Source organism: Hippocampus zosterae, chromosome 4 (assembly GCF_025434085.1).
Source record: "Hippocampus zosterae strain Florida chromosome 4, ASM2543408v3, whole genome shotgun sequence".
Classification (NCBI taxonomy): Eukaryota; Metazoa; Chordata; class Actinopteri; order Syngnathiformes; family Syngnathidae; genus Hippocampus; species Hippocampus zosterae.
The window spans coordinates 28903784-28927756 of NC_067454.1; the positions used below are offsets into that span (position 1 = coordinate 28903784).

General features: G+C 48.8%; 1 protein-coding gene across 1 annotated transcript in view; it reads left to right on the plus strand.

Moving 5' to 3' along the window:
* ccdc102a (coiled-coil domain containing 102A) overlaps window positions 1-23973 on the plus strand; it is a 133648-nt gene that overhangs the window by 102454 nt on the left and 7221 nt on the right. Inside the window, exon 9 of the mRNA XM_052063943.1 lies at window positions 4933-5036. Within this exon, the coding sequence (XP_051919903.1) occupies window positions 4933-5036 (104 nt within the window). The remainder of the gene's footprint in view (window positions 1-4932; window positions 5037-23973) is intronic.

The window sequence follows — 23973 nt, forward strand, 5'->3', positions numbered from 1 at the left end:
CACTATTCCAAATCTTTCAACTCCGACTACTTCACCAAATGTACATGGCCCGGGCTTGACATAAACATTGTTGCTCACCAGCTCCTTTGGCTAGCAAATTCGCATTGTTCTGATCCACTCCGCATTTTCACTAGCCACAAATTTGTTCTTGGATAATTCGAACCTGCAATCTTTTCTGACCAAAATATCATATCATGCACTCCCGGCATGCAACACTCACCGGAAGAGCACACAATGCACTAATTCTTCCCACCAAGCCAAGCCTCGGCATGTACTCGCCCTTGTGTCCTGTCACCCCCTGTAAGCCCACCAACGTTTTCTCTACTGCCTCAACTCTTTTCTTTTTGTCCTGCAGCAGCTTGTGATGATCGGGTGGTGTCTGAGCTGTGTCTACACCTCTGTTCCAAAACAGCACAAATTTATGAGACCATGTCTGTTGACCTAACATGGCGAACATCATGAACAAAAAAAGTTGTGTGTTGTGAACTCGGCATAAGATTTGAAAAGGTCCAGATCGAGAACATTGCTTGAAGCAAAGTATCTGTTGTTGTAATATATAAGTAGCTTTGTCATTATGTTTACATTTGCTTCTAATCAATTCTTTTACACCCTTTGACGTATAAATACGTTAATAAGACCAAGGTCCGGTCCCATGCACGGCGGTCATGGGGAGCAGGGCTATATGCCCATTTAGTATGGTCAAGCCAAGCTTATACAAATCAACACTCCTCACAACCAACCAATAACGGGGTGCATGAAAATAACAATTATTCACTTTGCCAGTACACAGCAAATAATGAGAGGTATTGTGTTGCGGCGCAGGAACTATTTTATTGTATTAAATTGTGCCTGCTTAACTCTTTTACACCCTTTGACGTATAAATAAGTCAATTAGCACATAGCCGCACCCTCGCCATGACATATTAATACGTCAATCACGTTTTTTCATGGGGGAGGGTGAAAGAGAGTCTGATGCAACTTCTCGCCACAGGATTAGGCTTGACGGCAATGTTAAATAGCAAAAAAATGGCCATCGGGTGGCAGTGGTGCAAAAATAAACCAGGATCACACCGCAGAAGTAGGGGTGTACAGTGAAGGAGGGGCGTATGTGGAAAGTGGATTGGAACATTAGCAACTAGCAACGATGGAGAAAAGGAAATAACTAACTAAAAACGATTTTTTTCGGTCTAAAAGCATCCTCGAAACAAAACAACAAAGGAGATGGTGTTTGTGTGGAAGAGAAAATGACGCTCCGGTCACGTCATTGAAAGCGGCACCCGTCAAACGAACGTCGGCTTGCACAAACATGGCGTGCTACACGCGGCCCGCATAGATCACGCCAAGTTTCGAGTTCATCTAATAAAGATGAACATGCTCCACGTCACCGACCATCGCTTGGCATAGCATTTTGTGCCTCCCAATACCCCACATCGCCCACAACTCGTCTCCCCGGCGAATTCCAGCGATGACGGCAGAGGCTGCATTGCTTCGCATGGCCGGGCACATGTCAGCGATTCATTGGAATCGTCTCGTAAAGACGACGGCGAAAACGATGACTTGGAGAGCGATTTGGACATAACGGAAAGCAGCTGAGAGTCCTCGCCAGAGCCGCTGGAACGAGGAGGTAACTGCTGACTAGCTTGCAAGTTCCCATTCAAAATTTCATCACTTCTTATGCCTACTCAGTCACTTTTATGTACTGCTACATTCCCCGCTATACTATAAAGTTGCCAGTAACACTAATCATTTATGTACGGTTGATGCGGATGAAAATATGCGCCGTAAATGTGCTGACTTGCATGTCGTTTAAAAAAAAAAAAAAAACAGGACACATTTGGTCCGCTCAGCTCTGCTAAAACCACTAGTGTTAAATTCATATTCCATTTCATTTCAAATTGGATGCTGAGCAACCTGGAATGAATGGTGTAAAAAGCAGTGTGCGAGCATGTATTTGTGCGATGTGAGATGTTGAAATGTAAGTGGAAAGCAACAATAAAAAAGAACAGAAAAATAAAAGTGTGGTAATTGTACATACTTCTATAAATTACAGATTGTCCAACCAGAAGCCAAAAGATGACGACTCCTCGCTTTGGTGGTGAAAAGAAAGGTAAATAAAATCATTGTACCTCACTCTGCAGCAAGTTATATTTGCAACTTTTTATGTTTCTATAATTGATAGGTTGTGTATCTGGACGTGGTGGGATGAATCGACATGGTGACAAACTGGATGGAAGCCAAAATCTTCTCCACAGCTGCACTTTTGTTCATAGTTCAATAGTTTTGTTGTGTGCAAATAAATTATTTTGCTACAAAAACATTATTTGTAATGTTCTTTTGTAGGAGGAACACATTATTGAGGTATTCACAAAGCAAAAAATAGTATAAAACTTGAACTGATGCTTGAAATGCATGCTTTTACAAAAAGCTCGTTTTCTCTGGATTTCTTCAGAAAATCGGCCTTTGCCATAAAACATAGCGGTTCTCTAATGCTGATTGCCAATGAACAGAGAAAGCTAGAAACAAACTTTTTTCTGCTGAAAGAAGAGAGTCTCACCTTTCTTTTGACAGGTTGCATGTATATATAGTAGAGCTGTCAAACGATTAAAATATTTAATCTAATTAAAAATGCAACTGTCATAATTCACTCAAATGAACTAAAAAATTCATCGTGATTACTCACACATTTTTTATCGTTTCCCCATTTTAATGCTCTCATCAACATGGAATCATGAATCAGTTTTCTATGTGCCAATTGAAAATATTTACTGAAATAATTTCGATATTCAATTTTACATGAACATTTTTCACTTGGTGCAGTTATTCACACATAATCTCTCACACAATTGAGATTTACTGTCCATCAATAACGGTGAAAAATATATTTTGTCACAACAGCTGCTTTAACAGCTTTTTTTATGAAATCAAAACAGCAATATAACATTATAAAGTGCACATCTAAGGTACACTAGTACTCAGCCTATAGTGGATTTAAACCATGGTTGCATACTTCGTTTTTCTCAAGTTTGCTTTCAACACAGCAGTCTGTTTCTGTATGTTTGTTGAAGAATAACGAGACATTCGACACCAGTGTTCATTATGTGCCGCTGTATTCGAAACTGCCTGCCGTACAAACAAGCACACTAATGATGGGAATTCCGGCTCCAAAGAGCTCCCTCTTTCTGCTCCCAAATGGCTCCTCAGTTTTTTTGTTGCTTAAATTAATTTAATACCAAAAATAACGTAAAATGAAGTTCTAATGCAAAAAAAGACATTCTATCAAATATTTATTATTTACATGGCTTTATTTATATTCTTCTGAACATACTCAACATGGAGTGCTACAAAAATAAAAACAAAGTACAAAGACCATCTCAAAACGATGTCGTCAAAAAGTTCAAATCTCTGAATGTGTATATTTATAAGCTTTTAACTATTTACAGTAAAATATAAGTAAGCTTTGAATACCACGCAACAAATTATAAATTAAAATTTGTAAAACAAAAAGTAAAAAAGCAGCATCCAGGTAAAGGTTTTAGCTTGTCTTTAGCCAAGATTGGCATGAAGATAAACCAAGTGCCTCAGCTTTGAGGGGTTGATCCTGTTTCTCCTCTCTGTTAATATTTGCCCTGTTTTGGAGAAGATTCTCTCTGAGGGGACAGATGTTGCGACAACACACAGCCAACACAAAATGGATGAAAATCCCTTGCAATCATTTTACCCAGTTCCTCGTCAATTGTGTTCTGTTTTGCTGGTTTTATAGCTTTTTGAATAAAGTGGCTCATAGAGCTCTGGGTTGTACATCTAGGCAGTTGTGACATTGCAGCAACAGTTGCAGACACACTAGCACCTTCATTAATAGCTGGTTCCCTTGCTTGTCTTTTCTCTTCAAATTGTACTGATGGGTGGACATTTCTGATGTGCCTGTGCCGGTTATTTGTGGAGCCTGATCTATGGGATATTTTAACCTTGCACAGTCTACACGCTGCCTTTGAACCATCAATTAAATTGAAATGAGTCCATATTTCACTGCGTTTCCTACCCATTTTCTCACCTTTCCACTTTCCACCGTGTTGTTTTTTTTCACGAACTAGCTCTCTCGTCTCCCTGTCTGTCTTGTTCGCGTGCTGCCCAGTGTGCTGCTGTGTGTGTGTCTCTTCTCTAACCCCCCCCTCCTTCTCTAAACTGCAGCGCGCGAGTGTGTGTGTGTGGGTGTGTGTGTGTGTGTGTGTGTGTGTGTGTGTGTGTGTGTGTAACCCTCCCCTTCCGGCTCCCAATGAGGTGGGAGCTGGCTCCCATCGTTCACTTCAAAGAGCGAACGACACATCACTAAAGCACACGCACTTCCCCCGTGCTGCAGGGGCAAACCATTCTGAAAGGGGGGTGGGGGGTTTCACTCCCCCTAACACAGTCAGGCTATGTTGATTGTGTTGGTCCTTCTTGCGCGGAAGTCTCTCTACGGTTTTGTGTAGACCTCATTTCAAATGACTACACTTGGTTCGATGACAACACAGGAGACGTTTTACTTTCGCTAAGTCGCTACCACTGTAGCGCACTGTCACTGTCAGACGAACACAGAGAAGCTCCACCCGCTGTATTTATGTGGACACGGAACCCTGTAACCTTACTATATATATATATATAGTGTATATCGATGTAGATAGTTGGACAGAGAGAGGCCTCTTTGTCATTTTGCATCCCAAGAGTGAGCTTGGGCCACGCCACTGAGAGAAAGGATAAATGCAAAATATTGTAGAGGACAACAACTCGGCGTTTGTGATTCACAGGCATTTTATTAGTTTTTTCGAGAAGAGATGCTGCAAATCTTTCTGCAATTAATTGACCAGGGTACTGGTTGAATTGTTTTGGGGGGATGTGGGGGTCGGGGTGCTTTTGTTTTCTTTATACTCATAAGATTATGTGTGTATTTATTAGCTGGATGAGTCCAATAACCAGACAAGGAAACTCCAGAGGTCTTTGGATGAACAAGTAGAGCAGACCGAGAACCTGCAGGTCCAATTGGAACATTTACAGTCCAGGTAAGACACACACACACACCAACTCAAAACGTAGATGCACATCCATGTTCAGGATTAGATTGAGGGTGTCTAAATCTTTCGTTCTTTTGCAAAATGTCTAGCCATTCCAAAGCTGTTAAACAAAAATAAATCTTCTCAAACATTTCTGTTTGATTGATTTGTCGTCCTAACTTCAAAGTGTTAACCCTTTGAAGTTAGGACGGTCCACTGAGGGGGCCCTCTGTCATCCCTCAAAACAAATCGCTGATGCACGTCGTCATGTGTTAACATGTTATGTTGAGGCAAGTGCAGCAGACGAGGCACCACTACAGGGAACTGGAAATTTTAAATGTGAACGGTCCCAGGAGAATAGTCCTGTTTCATTCAAGTCTTGAGACTTGATGCCCAACCCGAAGCATATCTGACTGACACAATGGCCTCATGCGTCACTGAACAAACTGGCAGGTAAATTCTTATGAACACATCCATACATCTACCCATTTTCTGAACTGCTTTATCCTCACAAGGGTCGCGGGGCGTGCTGCAGCATATCCCAGTTGTCTTCAGGCACTAGGCAGGGGACACCCTGAACCAGTTGCCAGCCAATCGCAGGGCACACAGAGACGAACCACCATGCCCGCTCACACTCACACCAAGGGACAATTTAGAGTTTTCAATCAGCCTGCCATGCATGTTTTTGGAATGTGGGAGGAAACTGGAGTCCCCGGAGAACATCCACGCAGGCACGAGGAGAACATGCATACTCCACACAGGAAGGTGTTCGAGTTCAAGCTGGACTCGAACCTGGTGCCTTTGCACTGTGAGGTCAACATGCAAACCACTGGATCACCGGGCCAGGAGCCCTTATCAACACATGCCCAAATGAATTTTAACCAGTTGGTGGCTGCTAATTTAGAGCCCTGCACGCAATCATCGACTGCACTTGTGCCCACGGCGTTCATGATCATCACGATGGGCGATGACTTGAGCACAATATGAAGTACTTAATCAAGCACAAAAATGTAGAAGCATAACCGTTTGCCAGTCTCCAGCAAGCAAAGGCCCGGCAACAACGACATACTCAAGAAGCCAAACCTGATCAATTGAAAAGTGCATGGAAACTAAGAGTAAAACATTGATAGTATTGAAACAGAAGGAAGCTCAAGTGAAAATAAAGTTGGAAGCAGAAGAAAACATACAACAGCCACAAGCAGATAAAGTTAAAACAGCTTAGGCTTGTGTTAAAGTTTATAAATGTTTTCATTTACTTGAGGGTTGCAAGGAGATGTCTGAAGATAAGCACATTAACGTTGAATATAAACCGTAAATGAGCCCACAACCCCCACCTCATTTCAGCCGAACCCTGTCAAGGTTCAAGAGGAAACGAGGCTTACCGAAGCAATCACAAACTCTCTCTCCTTCAGCCGTCTACTAATTCCATAACTTTCAATTTTCATCGGCAACCCTTGGGAGTATACAGATTGGAAGATTCCCTTCATGAACCTTACTGGGGAGAAGCCCCTGCTTGGTCTAACTTCTCCCCCGGGTGTGCCAACTTTGGTCCAAAGTACTTTTCTCCACAGCAAAAGACGCACTTCCCCTTAGCTGCAGCCTTCATTTAATGCGATTTGCATGTCTGTGATGGTCTAACTAGCATTCCAACAGTCAATGAGGCAAAGGAGTGAATACTTTGAAGCCTAGGGGCTTTGTAAGAGAGCAGGTCTCCGTTTACATCAATTAAATTCAAATCAGAATTAGTCTCCAGCATAGCCCCCACCGAAAGAGAAATTAACACAGTTGACATTGACTTTACTACAGGGTTTCCATAAAGTCTCTTTACCATTTCAAAATGCAATTAATTAGATATTTTATTCGACTTGTTCTATTGTATTCAGTGTTTATTAACGGGGGTTTTTTTTTTTTACCTCTTAATACATTTCTACATGGGCAACATTAGTTGCACAAAGCACATCAAGACGGTACTTGATTTCTTGCCATGTTCGGTGGAGCATAGCCTCATCAATGGTGGCAATGGCATCAGTAATCCTTTGCGTTAGGACAGTGATGTCACTTATCTTTGTTCGACACACGATATCTTTAACATAGCCCCATAAAAAGAAGTCCAGGGGAGTGGTACCTGCCACAGCCAAGGAATTGGCCCATCGCTTCCAATCCACTGGTCTGGAAATGTTTGATTGAAGAACCCATGAACATGCAGCCCCCAATGTGGTGGTGCACAGTCTTGCTGAAAAATGATGGTTTGTGGAAGGTCATTTAGTTGTGGTGCCACATATTCAGTTAAAAGGTCACGGTAAAAATCCTCAAAATTGAGTGAAGGTGTTCAGCAGTAAGTCGACTTCTGTGTGAGCTTTTGTTCAGCTTCATCAAATAAAATAATGTACCGGTAGTTGTTCACGCAAGTATGCGCTGCCAAACATCAACAACGTTTGAGCAGCCTGAATGTGCAGCTGGGCCATTGTGTTGGGCAGGAAACGGGCAAACTGCGCAGCACCCATTGCAATATATTTTTCATCCACTGTCGTCGTGTCATGCATTGGACGTAAAGCCCAAAACTCCTTTGCCACGCTTAGGCTGCAATCCACTCCTCGGATGAAAATTGACAACTGGGCAACGTCAGAAACGTCAGTGCTCTCATCGACAGCCAAGGAATATGCGATGACATCTTTTCCCTTTTTCACTAGCTTCTGTTACGAACTCGGGTAAACCGAGTTAGGGAGGGGGATCCAAAAAACGTAGACAAAAACAAGGTCTCCGAAGTAAGACAATTTAATGTCCAAACCGAAAATACGCGAGAACATAAAGCGCTGGTCCACGATGCAAAAGGTGCTTGCACAAAAGAGCAAGAAAAAGAAAGTAAAGCCCACAAACTACGAACGAAAAACAATGTAACACTTTGTACACGCAAGAAAAGCCAGATCATCAAAACAAAATGGTACTCACACACAAACTTGGTACCGAGACGACACGCGAAAACACGACGAGGTCAAAAGCCACTAGTCAATGAGCAATGAGGTAAGCAATGCCAAAAACAATACTCCCACAACAGGTGTCGAACGTAGGAGTCCTTAAATAGTGTCTCTATTGATTAATGATTGCCAGCAGGTGTGCTAGAGAGACCGCTCCTGCCACCTGCTGGCCAGACCGAAAAACCGAAATGTGACAGTACCCCCCCCTCAACGGACGCCTCCTGGCGGACCACCCGGCTTCGACGGGTGCGCTGCATGGAATGCCCGAAGCAGGGACGGGTCTAAGATCCAGGAGCCGGGGACCCACTGCCGATCCTCTGGGCCGTAGCTTTCCCAGTCAACCAAATACTGAAAACCCCTACCCCTGCGCCGAGAGTCCAAGATTTCACGCACGGTGTACACTGGTTCACCGTCAACGATTTGTGGAGGAGGCGGCGACGTGGGCGGAGGAGCCAGGGGACTGGTGGCCACCGGCTTCAACAGGGAAACATGGAACACGGGGTGGACCTTCATGGTGGGCGGCAGTCGGAGCTTGACGGAGACGGGGCTGAGGACCGATTCCACCTCGAACGGTCCAGTGAAGCGTGGGCCCAACTTGCGAGATGTACCTGCGAGTCGTAGATCCTTAGTTGCCGGCCACACCTTCTGTCCCACCTGATAGCTGGGTGCTGGGCGTCGGCGACGGTCAGCGATCTGCCGGTTCCGCTGAGCCGTGCGTGACAGTGCTGCTGGGTCTCCATACGCGATGGGCCCGTCGTAGATGCAGCTGTATGGAAGGGAGTTCCACCTGACCCTCCTGAGAAGGAAACAGAGGAGGTTGATAACCATATGCTGCCATGAAAGGAGACCGACCGGTCGCTGATGAGACGAGGGTTGTTGTGGGCGTATTCCACCCAATGCAGGTGGACCGACCACGAGGAGGGGCGATCGAGGCAAACGCAGCGCAGAGCTGCCTCCAAATCTTGGTTCATGCGCTCCGTTTGACCATTGGACTGTGGGTGGTATCCGGAAGACAGACTCGCCGTGGCCCCCATGGCCTGGCAGAAACGTTTCCATACCCTGGAGATGAATTGAGGGCCCCGGTCTGACACAATGTCCACCGGAATTCCATGAAGACAGAAGACGTGTCTCACTAGGAGGTCGGCGGTTTCCTGATCAGAGGGCAGGTTGGACAACGCAACAAAATGGGCAGATTTAGAGAAGCGGTCAACTATGGTGAGTATGACAGATTTTCCCCGGGAAGGAGGCAGGCCGGTGACAAAATCCAGGGAAATGTGGGACCATGGTCGAGAAGGGGTAGGCAGCGGTTGCAGCAAACCAGCCGGCAGTTGGTGGGACGCCTTACTGCATGCGCAGGTGGAACAGGCCTTGATATAGTCCTGGGTATCCTTGCGTAGCTCCGGCCACCAAAACCGCTGCGACACGAGGTTCAAGGTCCGGTTCACCCCTGGATGGCATGCCACCTTAGAAGTGTGCCCCCACTGTAACACCTCTGCGCGCAGAGGTGGGGGCACAAACAGTCTCCCGGTCGGACAACCAGCCGGGACTTGAACTCCGTTCTGGGCCTCCTTGACCTTACGTTCGACGGCCCACCTCAGTGCCCCCACAATACAATGGTCCGGAACAATGCTTTGGGGTTCGTTGTCCCTCTCCGCAGGGTCATGGATGCGGGAGAGGGCATCCGGTTTAATGTTCTTTGAACCCGGGCAGTAGGTGAGCGTGAAGTTGAAGCGAGTGAGGAGAAGCGCCCACCGTGCTTGGCGGGAGTTTAGTCTCTTGGCTGACCGGATGTAGGCAAGGTTCTTGTGATCAGTGTACACCGTGAATGGCTCTTCAGTACCTTCGAGCCAATGTCGCCATTCTTGTAATGCCAAAACGACGGCTAGCAGTTCGCGGTTCCCCACGTCGTAGTTGGCTTCTGCTGGGCTGAGGCGACGAGAGAAGAAGGCGCAGGGGAGAAGTCTTTGGTCCTCCAAACTCCTTGGCTTACTCGCAGTTGGAGGGTTCCGCCCGAATGGGGGGACAAATCAAGGAACCAATCCCTGCACCCCGAACGGGGTGCCCTTACGGCCGTTTTTTTTCCGGCTAACCGCCCCCTGAACCTGGCAGGGTGGCGGGCGGACCTTTTGCTACAGGCGGGGGACATAGAGACAAATCCGGGGCCCACACAGACACTCTCACGCGCGCAACAAACACACACACAACAAACTACCTGGACATGCGACATTTGCACACAACAGATTACAAGAAGACAGACATCCTTCAGATGCAACCACCACACACCACACTGGGTACACAAACATTGCACAAACATAAACACTAGACAATACAACATAACATGGAAATGCAGACTACATCCCAAAACACCACCACGAACAACAACACCTCGTAGGACACCAACAGGCAGCAGAGCACAAACAGACCAAAACAACACACTCGCCTCACCAACACTACCCTCAAACGCAACACGGACAGACAATTCCAACAGAGATACAACAAACACAAGACCACCCCCCCCAAACCTGGACCTGCAATAGCTGCAATAGAATCATCACACGCAGACAAACCTCACTCAGATGCAACTCAACACACCCACACTGGATACACAGACATTGCTCCGGCATCACCACCCGCCAATACACGAACACGTGGACATGCAGAACACACACGCAAACAACAAACACCCCAACACCACAACCCCAGAACAACCCACAAAGAACAACACCCACCAACAAAAACAACAAACACACACTGACCATACTACAAATAAACATCAACGGCATCCAAAACAAGAAAACAGAACTAGAAGAACTCGCCTTACAACAGCACGCAGACATCATCACCATACAAGAAACCAAACTAGAAAAACAACACAACACACCTCGTCTCACCAACTACACCAGCATTAGGAAAGACAGAGAACACAAGGGAGGAGGAGGACTGCTCACATACATTCACAAATCAGTCACATTCACTCCCATGAACATCCCCAACAACATCAACACCAACACTACAGAAATTCAAACCGTAAAGATTCACATAACCAACCACAAAAGACTACACATATGCAACATGTATATACCCCCCAGAGATACCACCCGACCAGACCACGCCACAGAAGACACAGACATCACCAACACCTTCCAATACATAAACTCGCTGAACAACACCATTCTAACCGCAGACATCAACGCTCACTCAACACAATGGCACTCTCCCTACGACGACCACAGAGGCACCCACATTGCAGACATACTACAGAACTCCCAACAAATCACTCTAAACACAAACACACCCACCAGAAAACCTACAAACATCAACCAACAACCAACATCACCGGACATCACAACAGCCAGCAACAGCATCACAAACAGAACAACATGGACCACAATACACGCACTCAGTTCAGACCACCTTCCTATCAAAATCACACACAACACGCGTGCTCCTTTCCGCCTACAACAACACCTTCAAACTTACACAAATTACAGGAAAGCAGACTGGGAAGGATACACCTCTGAAATAGAATCAGCACTGGAGAACATAACCATACCTGACAACATCCACACAGCCAACACCATGCTCACAAACCTCATACTTACAGCAGACAAACACCACATACCCCACGGAAAAATAAAAAGCAAATCACTTCTCCTACCACAACACATCAGAACACTCATCAGCCAAAGAAACGACATCAGACAACAAAACCACCAAGACCCACGCATCACAGACCTAAACAAAGAAATAGACACACAAATCCAAAAACACAAACAAGAGCTATGGAAAGAACACTTAACGGATGCATGGAACCACAGACACAAACAATACATACTCTGGAACACAGTAACAAGACTATCAAACAAAGAACAAAAAGCACCAGAAAACACCACAATACAGTTCGGACAACACACGGCAATATCCAACAAACAGAAAGCACGAGCATTCAACAAACAATTCACCAACATAATACAACACAAAACCAACAGAACATACAGACAACTACAACGCAAAATACGAAAACTCAACACCACGCCCATAACCATCACAGAACAACAAGTCAAACAAGCACTACAACGCTCCAAAAACAACAACTCCACAGGCCCAGACGACATAAACATCAGACATCTGAAACACCTAGGCCCCAAAGCAATAACACTACTCACACACACTTACAACACATCACTCAACACCAACACCATCCCCGCAATATGGAAGACTGCAAAAATAATCCCATTACCAAAACCCAACAAAAACCACGCACTCGGCCCATCTTACAGACCAATAGCACTACTCAGCCCAATAGCCAAAACAATGGAAAAGGTAATACTACCCTTCATTACCAACAACACTCAACTACCCTCTCACCAACACAGCTTCCGAAAACAACACTCCACAACCACAGCACTACACCACATACACAACATCATAGCCACAGGTTTCAATCAACAAAAACCACCACAACGAACAGTTGCCATAGCCCTAGACATGTCCAAAGCCTTTGACACGGTAAACCTACACCAGTGGTCACCAACATGGTGCCCGCGGGCACCAGGTAGCCCGTGAAGACCACTTGAGTAGCCCGCCAGTGCCTGGACATTGTGATTTGCTAGTAGAAATTATGATTTAAAAATGCAAACATTGGCAGTACTGTGAGACATTTCGAAACACGATCAAAGTCTGACAATTTAAATCATCAAGTATTAAAAATAACACATCCTCATATTATTGAAGGTATTTTGGACAAATATGTTATTTCAGACGTGTATCAATTTGGTAGCCCTTCACACAATCGGTACACATGAAGTTGCTCTCACCCTCAAAAATGTTGGTGACACCTGACCTACACACACTCACAAACAAACTCAACAACACTAACACCCCAAACATCATCATCAAATACATCTTCAACTTCATAAGGGGACGCAGACAATACACTCAATACCGGGGGGAAACATCAGAACATAGAAACACGAAAACGGGGGTTCCACAGGGGGGAGTACTTTCACCAACACTATTCAACATATACATGGCAGACTTACCACAACCACCTCCAAATGTACACACAGTTACATATGCAGACGACATCACCATTCTATCCACACATGTCAAACCACAACAGGCACAACAACAAGTACAAAAATATCTCCACGACATATACAACTGGACAAAACAGAACCAACTCACACTCAACGCAGACAAAACCACCACCACTCTGTTCACACCTATCCGGCAGAATACAGCAACAGGCTCACTTTACAATTAGATAACACCACCCTACCCACAGTCCGCGAACCCAAAATACTGGGATTAACATGGGACCCCAAACTCACCTTCTCAAAACACACACAACACACTCTAACCCGCGCCAAGCAAAATACTTAAAGCCTTAACAACCACTCACTGGGGAAAATCCAAAGAAACTATACTCACCACATACAAAGCAACCACACTCACACGCCTCGAATACGCAAACACTATATGGTCACCAACACTATCGGACACAAACAAGACAAAACTCCAGACCACACAGAACACAGCACTCAGAATAGCAACAGGATGCACACAAGACACAAACATACAACACTTGCATGAGGAAACAAAAACTCTCCCACTGAACACCCATCTAAAACTACACGCATCGCAAATCAGACAAAAAGCCCAACACCCAACCCACCCACTACACCCACTCACTCAACAACCACCACCACCCAGACAAAAGAAACAAACAATCTTCCACAACAACAACTACACACACAACAAAGACACAGCACCACAGGACACCAACAACGACACCATAAAACAGAACATGAAAGACATACACACCCACTTTGTACAAACACACTTGGACACCAGACAACACAACAAAGTAATACATGCACCAGCACCAGAAATAGACCCATCAGAGCAAGACCTACCACACAGAACCAGACAACTCCTAACACAACTCCGAACCAACAAATCACCAGCCCTCCACTCCTACCTACACAACATTACACCGGACACACACCCAACACCACTCTGTGCGCTATGCGGCACGCAAGTGCACGACACACAACACCTGTTCACCTGCACAAACATACCCACCACACTGACTCCGGAGGACCTCTGGCGAAACCCAAGCGGAGTGGCGGCCCTGCTCGCCCGCTGGGCGGAGGAGGGGGGTCTGGGGATCCGGGAGACGGAGTGAGGGCCCGGTCCCCCAATGTCGGGGCACGGGTGGGGTCGACAACAACAACAACAACAACAGAAGTCTTTGGTTGACTCGGGATCGCTGCGATAAGACGGCCCCCACGCCGGATTCTGACGCGTCCACCTCTACGACAAACGGAATAGAGGGGTTAGGATGCTGTAATACTGGGGGGTTCGTGAAGGCTTTCTTTAATTCGGCGAACGCGTGGTCAGCATCAGTGTCCCACCTAAAGGGGATCTTGACCGAGGTTAGCCGGGTCAACGGCAGGGCTCTCTGGCTGTAGTTGCGAATGAAGCGGCGGTAAAAATTAGCGAAACCCAGGAAACGTTGCAACTGCTTTCTGTTGGTGGGCGTGGGCCACTCTACCACGGCCTTAACTTTGGCATCGTCAGCTCTCAGCTGACCCTTCTCGATAATAAACCCCAGAAAGGAGATGGACTCGACGTGAAACTCGCACTTTTCTGCTTTTACGAATAACCGGTTCTCTAGTAGACGCTGCAAAACCAGCCTGACATGGTGTTGATGTTCTGCAAGAGTCCGAGAGAAAATTAAGATGTCATCTAAATAAACAAAACAAAACAGGTTCAGAAAATCTCTTAATACGTCGTTAATGAGACACTGAAATACTGCGGGCGCGTTGTTCAGCCCAAATGGCATGACTAGGTATTCGAAGTGCCCTAATGGGGTCTTAAATGCCTTCTTCCATTCGTCCCCCTCACGAATACGGACCAGATGGTAAGCGCTTCGTAAATCGAGTTTGGAGAATATAGTGGCGGATTGGAGGGGGGCGAACGCCGAATCTAATAACGGAAGTGGGTATTTGTTCTTGATGGTGATCTCGTTCAGGCCCCGATAATCGACACACGGGTGTAACGTCTTGTCTTTCTTTTCGATGAAGAAGAATCCGGCCCCCAACGGGGATTTAGACGGCCGAATGAGGCCAGCCGAGAGTGAGCTATCGATATATTCTCTCAGCGCCTCTTGTTCCGGCTGAGAGACCTGATATAGACGGGAATTCGGGAGTAAGGCGTTCTCCAAAAGATCGATGGCGCAGTCGTACGGCCGGTGAGGCGGCAAGGACTGGGCACGGTCTTTACTAAACACTTGGCGTAGGTCATGGTAAATACGCGGAACCTTATCTAAACAAATAACTTCTGGTGGCTCGTTCCGGGTCGGCCCTCTCTTTTCTGCCGCCGAGCGCAAACAGTGAGTATAACAAAATGCGCTCCAACTCTCGATTGCCGGACGTTTCCAGGAAATGACCGGGTTATGTTCGCGCAGCCACGGCAACCCCAACACTAACGGTACGGATCGAGACCGCATGATATAGAATCTACGGTATTCGATGTGATTGCCTGATAATGTTAGTTTCACTGGCGCGGTGATTTCTTTCACTTCCGCCAGGAGTCACCCATCAAGATCGTGAACCCGCTTTGTCTCCCTTAGGACCTCAACCTGGCAACCCAGTTCCTTAGCTAGGCTGGGGTCTACAAAACAATTGTCCGCCCCAGAGTCCACCAAGGCCCGAACAGAAATGACCCGTAACGGACCATAAAGAGTTCCGTCCAACTCGAGTCTTGGTGGATGACCCGGATGGACCTCCTCCCGTCTCGACTCACGTGGCGCAGTATCGGGCACAAACTCACAGTTTTCGGGGCGCCCGGACGGGCGGGACGGTGTCAAGGAACAGTTGGAAGCCCGGTGTCCAGATTGGCCGCAGTAGAAGCAGGCTCGATCCCGAATCCGACGCTCTCTCTCCGCTGGTCCCAGGCGTCCGCCTCCCAGCTGCATGGGCTCCTCCTCTGCGTCGGCTGGATCGGAACACGAATGACGCTCGGGTCCGGGTGGTCGCCAGGACTCGTGCTCAGCCGGCCGACGACCCGTACGTCGGGGTGGGACACGGGTAGTTCCTCGCTCTTCCGTACGTTCCCTCTCACGCTCCCGCATGCGGTTGTCCACAATGAGGGCCAAATCGAATATCAGAGAGAACTGGTATAAAAATTGCTTGCAGAGAGCCTGTTCTCCCCCGTAGCGAGGGGGGTGGGGGAGATTTCCGAAATGTGACAGCTTCTCTTTTTGATGAATGGCTAGCTGCTCTACTCGCTCTGCAATGGTGTTTCTGGTCATGCATACGTTTAAAAAGAATTTCATTTTTATGGGCAAACGTTGTCACAAACTTTAAGCATAGAGGTTTTAGATGAAATCCCCCTCCGTAAATAGCCGGGATGATTTAGCAATCTCGTTTGCCAAAATATAACTGGCCTTGACAGCAGCCTGGCTTTGTAATTTGGCTTTTTTTAACAGAACCTGTTGAGATTTGAGGCTTCACTTTAATTCCTCAACCTTCTGTAGCATATTCTTGTTTTTGTCCACGTGTTTCGTTTCATGATGTCGTCTCAGATTATACTCTTTCAGTACCGCCACACTTTCTCCGCACAGAAGACACACAGGTTTTCCAGCTACGTCCATGAACATGTACTCCGACTCCCACCTTGTTTGAAACCCACGGTTCTCAGTGTCCACCTTCCGTTTTGCCATTTTGGATGGGTATCTCAAAGTTAACTTTATTGTTACGTTAACGACTGCTGCACCAACAAATATTGAATTGAAGCGACCGACTGCTTGGTGCATCGTTGCATTGTGGGAAATGTAGTATAGGTGCGAAGACCTTCTCGCTGGCCATATGCGGCCCGGGTGCCTTGACTTTGACATTTGTTAAGTGGGTGAACGGAAATCAAATGGAAAAACGTTTCCTCCAAAATGTCATTTATTGAACAGCCAGTAAAAAAAAATGGGTACTTATTTTAGGAAGCAGCTAATTATTGATACACCTGCATCAGATAATACTATTTGTGGTAGATAATCTAAAAAAATATCATAAGCCACATACCATAATTGCCTTGGTCACGTTTATTTAAAACAAATTTTTTTATTTTTTTTATTGATGTAACAAATCATGCAACCAGTTGTGTGAAAAAGTAAGCAAAAAGGAAAAGATTGTTTATTAATTGCTGAACAAATAAAAGTGACTGAGACAGGATGTGCCATGAAAACGGTAACCAATAGTCACCAAAATCCAAATGCACAGCTCTATTTATGTCCACTTCCATCCATCTTATCCGGGGCCGGGTCGCGGGGCCAACAGCTTTAGCAGGGAAGCCCAGACTTCCCTCTCCCAAGCTACTTCTTCCAGCTCTCCCCGGGGATCCCGAGGCGTTCCCAGGCCAGCTGGGTGACATAGTCTCTCCAGCGAGTCCTGGGTCTTCCTCGGGGTCTCCTCCAGGTGGGACATGCCGGTGGGAATACGAAATCCTTATTTATGCCACTGATGGAAGGTTCAACCTGCCAGCTTCCTCCTATAAGATGACAGCAGTGTTGCTTGTGTTTCAAACACAGATCAGCATGAAACTGATCAGGCTCATACATCATATCAGGCGAAAAAGAAAAAAAACCTAGATATTTGATTTAACGATGTAAATAATACGTATTATAAAGAACATGTTTCTACTCTCGAAACATGAACAAAACACGAGCCAGTCAAAAACATCACGGTAGGGTAGAACTATAGATAGAGCAATTTAAGGAAGAGAAAACCTCACCAGGGAGGCGTTCAGGAGGCATCCGAATGAGATGCCCAAGTCACCTCATTTGGCTTCTCTCGATGTGGAGGAGAAGCGGCTCGACTCTGAGCCCCTCCCGGATGACCGAGCTTCTCACCTTATCTCTAAGGGAGAGCCCGGACACCCTTCGGAGAAAACTCATTTCGGCCAGTTGTATTCAGGATCTCGTTCTTTCGGTCACGGCCTATTGCTCGTGACCATAGATGAAAAGGACAAACGACAGCCTTGGCGGAGTCCTACCCTCACTGGAAACTAGTGATGGGTCCATGAGGCCTCATGAGGCGTGTCGACACACTGACACACTGTGTTGATACTGTGCTGATACTGTGTCACTGACCACTGCCACCTGCTGGACCTTCAAGATCCCTGCAGCCAACCCACTAAACAGACTGAACTGACTGATATATTGTTTTGTATATTGAACATATAAAATATACAATTCGGTAATAAATTGGCAAAAGGTGAAGGTAAGATATAAAAAAAGGAAAAGAAAATAGTCATCATCACAAATATGTGTTCAAAGGAGTAGAAAGAAGCAAAAAACCTACCCCGAGTCCTACCCCTTCTTATATATGAATTGATCATTTTTCTAAATAGGAAAGAAAGTCTAAATATCAACAAATGCTTTTACCCTTATGTATGCTGTACTAATACATTTTTACAACATTAGGTTTGTATATACAGTACATACTCTTTAGAGCACATGTATATGTCGATTTTCTCATATTCATAATGGATGCTACATTTCATTAATATATTAAAAAATCTCATCAATGTATTTCTGATGTATTGCTATATTTCATGAGTGTATCGAATTTATCAGCTTAATTCTGATTTGTGTAGTTGTCTTGTACTACTCTCGAATTCATTTTTAATCTCAGCAAGAGAGTTCCTCATTTTACTGGTCCGTTTCAGAATCATTTCACAGATTTACACCTATTACAGATACACTCCTTTGTGTGATGTTCGTTCGTGTTTTGGATTTTTTTGTATAGATTAGTACCCCCTAAATTATGACAACTTTCTCGAATTTTAAAAAGCTTCTGGATCTTTTGGCAAAGGTTATTATTGTGTGCTTTGTACATTAATTGGGCGATTTTGAAGTCAATCAGGTCATGAGATTTCATTGTTTAATTTGATAAACAGTGGATTTGTCACGTCGCGTGCTCGCCAGCAGGTGGCGGGTTCTCCCGCCACCTGTTCGGCACACCTGCCCGTTATTTCGGGCTGATTACGTGCCTTTATTAGGCGACTCCGGCAGTCATCTCACTGCCGGAGAATTCCTTACCGTGCCATTGCTCTCTATTTGCTATTCTCGTCGTTTGACTACTTCTCGCTGCCCTATTGCCTTACGGCCCCCAATCTTCGCGTACTTCTTATTGTGATCAAATTGTTATCTCGGTAGTTCCTCGCCCTTTATCGTTTCGCGAGCGTTTTCGGTTGTCTTCCTTATTTTTTCCTGGTCCTTATTTGACCAGCGTTTTCTGTTACCGTTTTCCCTGTTCGGGCTCCTTTTGTTCTTTATTAAAACCCCTTTGTTCTCACAAGATCTTTTCGTTGTCTGCTTCTCCGGGGATCCACCTCGTTTTTCTCTGTTGTGCACGAGGCGATTTCTCATCGCCTCGGGCTCAACGTGACAGAATTCTCCGGCCACCATGGATCCCGTAGACGCCGAAAAGATCTTGTCCGCTCTTGCTCGACAAGAGCGGCAAATGAGTCAGCACAGCCAAGCCCTTACGGAACTCAACGGCGCGGTCTCCATGCTGGCTCATCGGTTCGATGATCTCGAACCTCGCCTTATTCGGGTGGAGGAACGAAGACCACCTTCCGGGCTTCGTCCTACCACCCCGGAGGCTCCCTCCTCGTACCCTACTATGTCGAGGGAGCCCTCGCTTCCACATCCCCCTCGTTACGGGGGTGAGCACGGGCAGTGTGGACACTTCCTACACAATTGCTCGCTCATATTCGACCAACAGCCGTCCTCCTATGCCACTGACGCCGCCAAGGTGGCTTATATCATGAGTCTCTTGACAGGTCCGGCGGCATCGTGGGCAATCGCGACCAGCGACGCTAAGCCGAATCTCCGCACCTCCTATCCTGATTTCGTGGCAGCCTTCCGTCGGGTGTTCCACCATCCCGTGCGGGGCAGAGAGGCGGAGGGGCGGCTGCTCGCCCTGCAGCAGGGCAGGCGTTCGGTCGCTGACTACTCCATCGAGTTCCGGATCCTGGCCGCGCAGAGCGGGTACGACGATCGGGCCCTGTGTGGACTGTTTCGCCGGGGTCTCAACACGCAGCTCAAGGACGAGCTGGCTACTCGCGATCACAGCACGGACTTGGAGGAGCTGATCGACCTCTCCCTCCTTATGGACAATCGCCTGAGGGAACGGGGTCGGGAGCGAGGAGGTGATCGGTACCCGTCTCGACGTCTCCCGTACCGTGAGGAATATCGGGGGCACGGCGAGCACTCCCGGGGCCGGGAGACAGCATCCGCGGAGGAGCCGATGCAGTTGGGCGGCAAAGACGGTGGCGCGGAGGAAGGAAGGCGCCGTCGCCGGGACCATGCTACACCTGACGGCGCACAACCACCCTCCCGCGCCACAACCAGCTATCCGGGATCGTCTTTCCACGCTCCTCCCGATTACTGTGAGTCACGACCTCGCGCGTCACCCTCCGAGTCTAGGCGAGTCGATAAGCGACCAGGACACCCCAATAGACTCGAGCTCGAGGCGGAGGTATTCGGCGAGTCCCGGTCAAGACGGGTTCGGGCCCTGGTAGACTCAGGGGCAGATGACTGTTTGATGGACACTAATCTCGCGTCCGAACTCGGGTGCTTCTTAGAGGAGTTGGTTGTTGCGAAGCGGGTGCGTGATCTGGATGGGCGTCTCCTGGCGGTAGTAACACATCGAACGGAGCCGCTAAAACTTGTGTTATCCGGTAATCATATTGAGCATCGCCGTTTTTATGTTATGCGGCCCCGGAACGCCCCGATCATCCTCGGATTACCCTGGCTGCAGACGCATAACCCGGTGATCTCATGGGCGCGCCCCGCTATCGATAGTTGGAGCGATTATTGCTACCAGCACTGCCTACAGTCTGCCGTCGGGAGGCACGAACGCGTTACTCCCCCCGAGGAGATCTGCCTTGACGGAGTGCCGGAATGCTATCGGGATCTTAAGGAAGTATTTAGCGAGGATCGCGCGCGCTCCTTGCCCCCACACCGCCCCTACGATTGCGCGATAGACCTGCAGGCGGGCGCCCCGTTGCCGACCTCGCGGCTGTATCAGGTATCCCGGCCCGAGCGTGAGGCGTTAACAGAATATATAAACAGCTCGCTCGCTGCAGGTCTCATCAGACCTTCGCGCTCACCGTTAGGGGCGGGTTTTTTCTTCGTGGGGAAGAAGGATAAGTCCCTACGGCCCTGCGTGGACTATCGGGGGTTGAACGAAATTACCATAAAGAACAAATACCCCTTACCCCTGATAGACTCCGCCTTCGCTCCACTGCAATCTGCCACCGTCTTCTCCAAACTCGATTTACGTAGCGCTTACCATCTGGTCCGTATTCGTGAGGGAGACGAGTGGAAAACAGCATTTAAGACCCACCTGGGCCATTTCGAATATCTTGTGATGCCTTTTGGCCTCACAAACGCACCTGCCGTCTTCCAGAACCTCATTAATGACGTGCTCCGGGACATGATCAACATCTTCTGTTTCGTTTATCTTGACGACATTTTAATTTTTTCTCGTTCTCTGCATGAGCACCGGCAACATGTTCGGCTGGTGCTACAACGTTTGCTCGAGAACCGGCTCTTCGTCAAGGCAGAAAAGTGTGAGTTCCATGTTCCCGTCATCTCCTTCCTGGGGTTCATTATAGAACAGGGCAAGCTACGGGCGGACCCCATTAAGACGCGTGCGGTCACTGAATGGCCGGTCCCGTCCAACCGTAAGGAACTGCAGCGCTTCTTGGGGTTCGCCAACTTCTATAGGCGTTTCATCCGTGGTTACAGCCAGATGGCGCTTCCCCTAACCCGCCTTACTTCGACCAAGATCCCTTTTAGGTGGGACCCTGCCGCGGATGCGGCGTTCGCTTGTCTTAAGGCGGCGTTCACTAGTCCCCCGGTTCTGCAACATCCTGACCCTGACCGCCCTTTCGTCGTAGAGGTGGACGCCTCGGATTCAGGGGTGGGTGCGGTGCTGTCCCAACGCTCCCCAGTCGACCAGAAGCTGCACCACTGCGCCTTCTTCTCCCGTCGACTCAGTGCCGCCGAGTCGAACTACGACGTGGGCAACCGGGAACTGTTGGCTGTGGTCACCGCCTTACAGGAGTGGCGGCACTGGCTCGAGGGGGCCAAGGAACCTTTTACCGTGTACACGGACCATAAGAACCTCGCCTATCTCCGCTCCGCGAAGAGACTTAACGCCCGTCAGGCCCGGTGGGCCCTCTTCCTCACCAGGTTCGACTTCGTTCTCACCTATTCCCCCGGATCTAAGAACACTAAGCCTGACGCCCTTTCCCGGCTCCACAAACCTGCGGGGAGGGACCGTTCCCCGGAGACCATCCTCCCGACCCAGTGCATAGTGGGGGCCGTCCAATGGGAGATTGAGCAGCGGATCCTGTCCGCCCTGGTGGGGGTGCAGGTGCCGGCGGGGTGCCCAGCAGGGAGGCTGGGCACATGGGTCCAAGGTGGCGTGTCATCCCGGGGTGAACCGGACTGTGCAGCTCGTCGCCCAGCGTTTCTGGTGGCCGGAGCTCCGCCGCGACGCGACGGAGTTCGTCAAGGCCTGCACCTCCTGCGCCTGCGGCAAGTCGTCGCATCAACCTCCGGCGGGACTGCTCCAGCCGCTGCCCATTCCTCCTCGCCCGTGGTCTCACATCGCTGTGGACTTCGTCACGGGCCTACCGCCTTCCCGGGGCCGGACGGTCGTGCTCACGATCGTGGACCGCTTCTCCAAGGCCGCTCACTTTGTGCCCTTGTCCAGGTTGCCGTCGGCGCTGGAGACCGCCAACCTCCTCATCCAGCACGTCTTCCGTCTCCACGGCATTCCGGCGGACATCGTGTCAGATCGGGGGCCCCAGTTTGTGTCCCGCGTCTGGAAGCGGTTCTGCCGGTCCCTCGGAGCTACGGCCAGCCTGACCTCGGGGTACCACCCTCAGTCCAATGGACAGGCTGAGCGCGCCAACCAGGATCTGGGGGCGGCCCTCCGCTGTGTTTGTCTCCACCGTCCGGCATCCTGGGCCGACCACCTGCCCTGGGTGGAATATGCCCACAACACTCTCGTCTCCTCCGCTACAGGCAGATCGCCGTTCATGACAGCCTACGGTTACCAGCCACCGCTGTTCCCGTCCCAGGAGGGGCAGGTGGAGGTCCCCTCCGTGCAGCACCACCTTAAGCGGGCCCATCACGTGTGGAGGGAGGCCCGGGCTGCGTTGTCCCGCACTGCGTCCCGGAACCGGCGGATCGCTGATCGTCGTCGGCGCCCGGCGCCCTCATATGCGGTGGGAGAGAAGGTGTGGCTGGCTGCAAGGGATCTTCGCCTGGCCGGCTCGTCTGCCAAACTGGGGCCCCGGTTCGCTGGCCCGTTCGAGGTCGAGGCCGTCATCAGCCCCGTCGCGGTCAGGCTCCGGCTGCCGGCCTCCATGAAGGTCCACCCCGTGTTCCACGTCTCCCTGCTCAAGCCTGTGTCTTCCAGCGCCTTGGCGCCCCCTCCCGCTCCGCCGCCGCCCCCGCGGGTGGTCGACGGGGACCCGGTGTACACGGTTCGTGCCATCCTGGACTCTCGGCGCAGGGGCAAGGGCTTCCAGTACCTGGTCGATTGGGAGGGCTACGGGCCGGAGGAGCGGCAATGGGTGCCTCGCTCCTGGATCCTTGACCCGTCCCTTCTGCGCGACTTCCACACTGCTCATCCGTCCAAACCGGGTAGTCCGCCGGGAGGCGTCCATTGAGGGGGGGGTACTGTCACGTCGCGTGCTCGCCAGCAGGTGGCGGGTTCTCCCGCCACCTGTTCGGCACACCTGCCCGTTATTTCGGGCTGATTACGTGCCTTTATTAGGCGACTCCGGCAGTCATCTCACTGCCGGAGAATTCCTTACCGTGCCATTGCTCTCTATTTGCTATTCTCGTCGTTTGACTACTTCTCGCTGCCCTATTGCCTTACGGC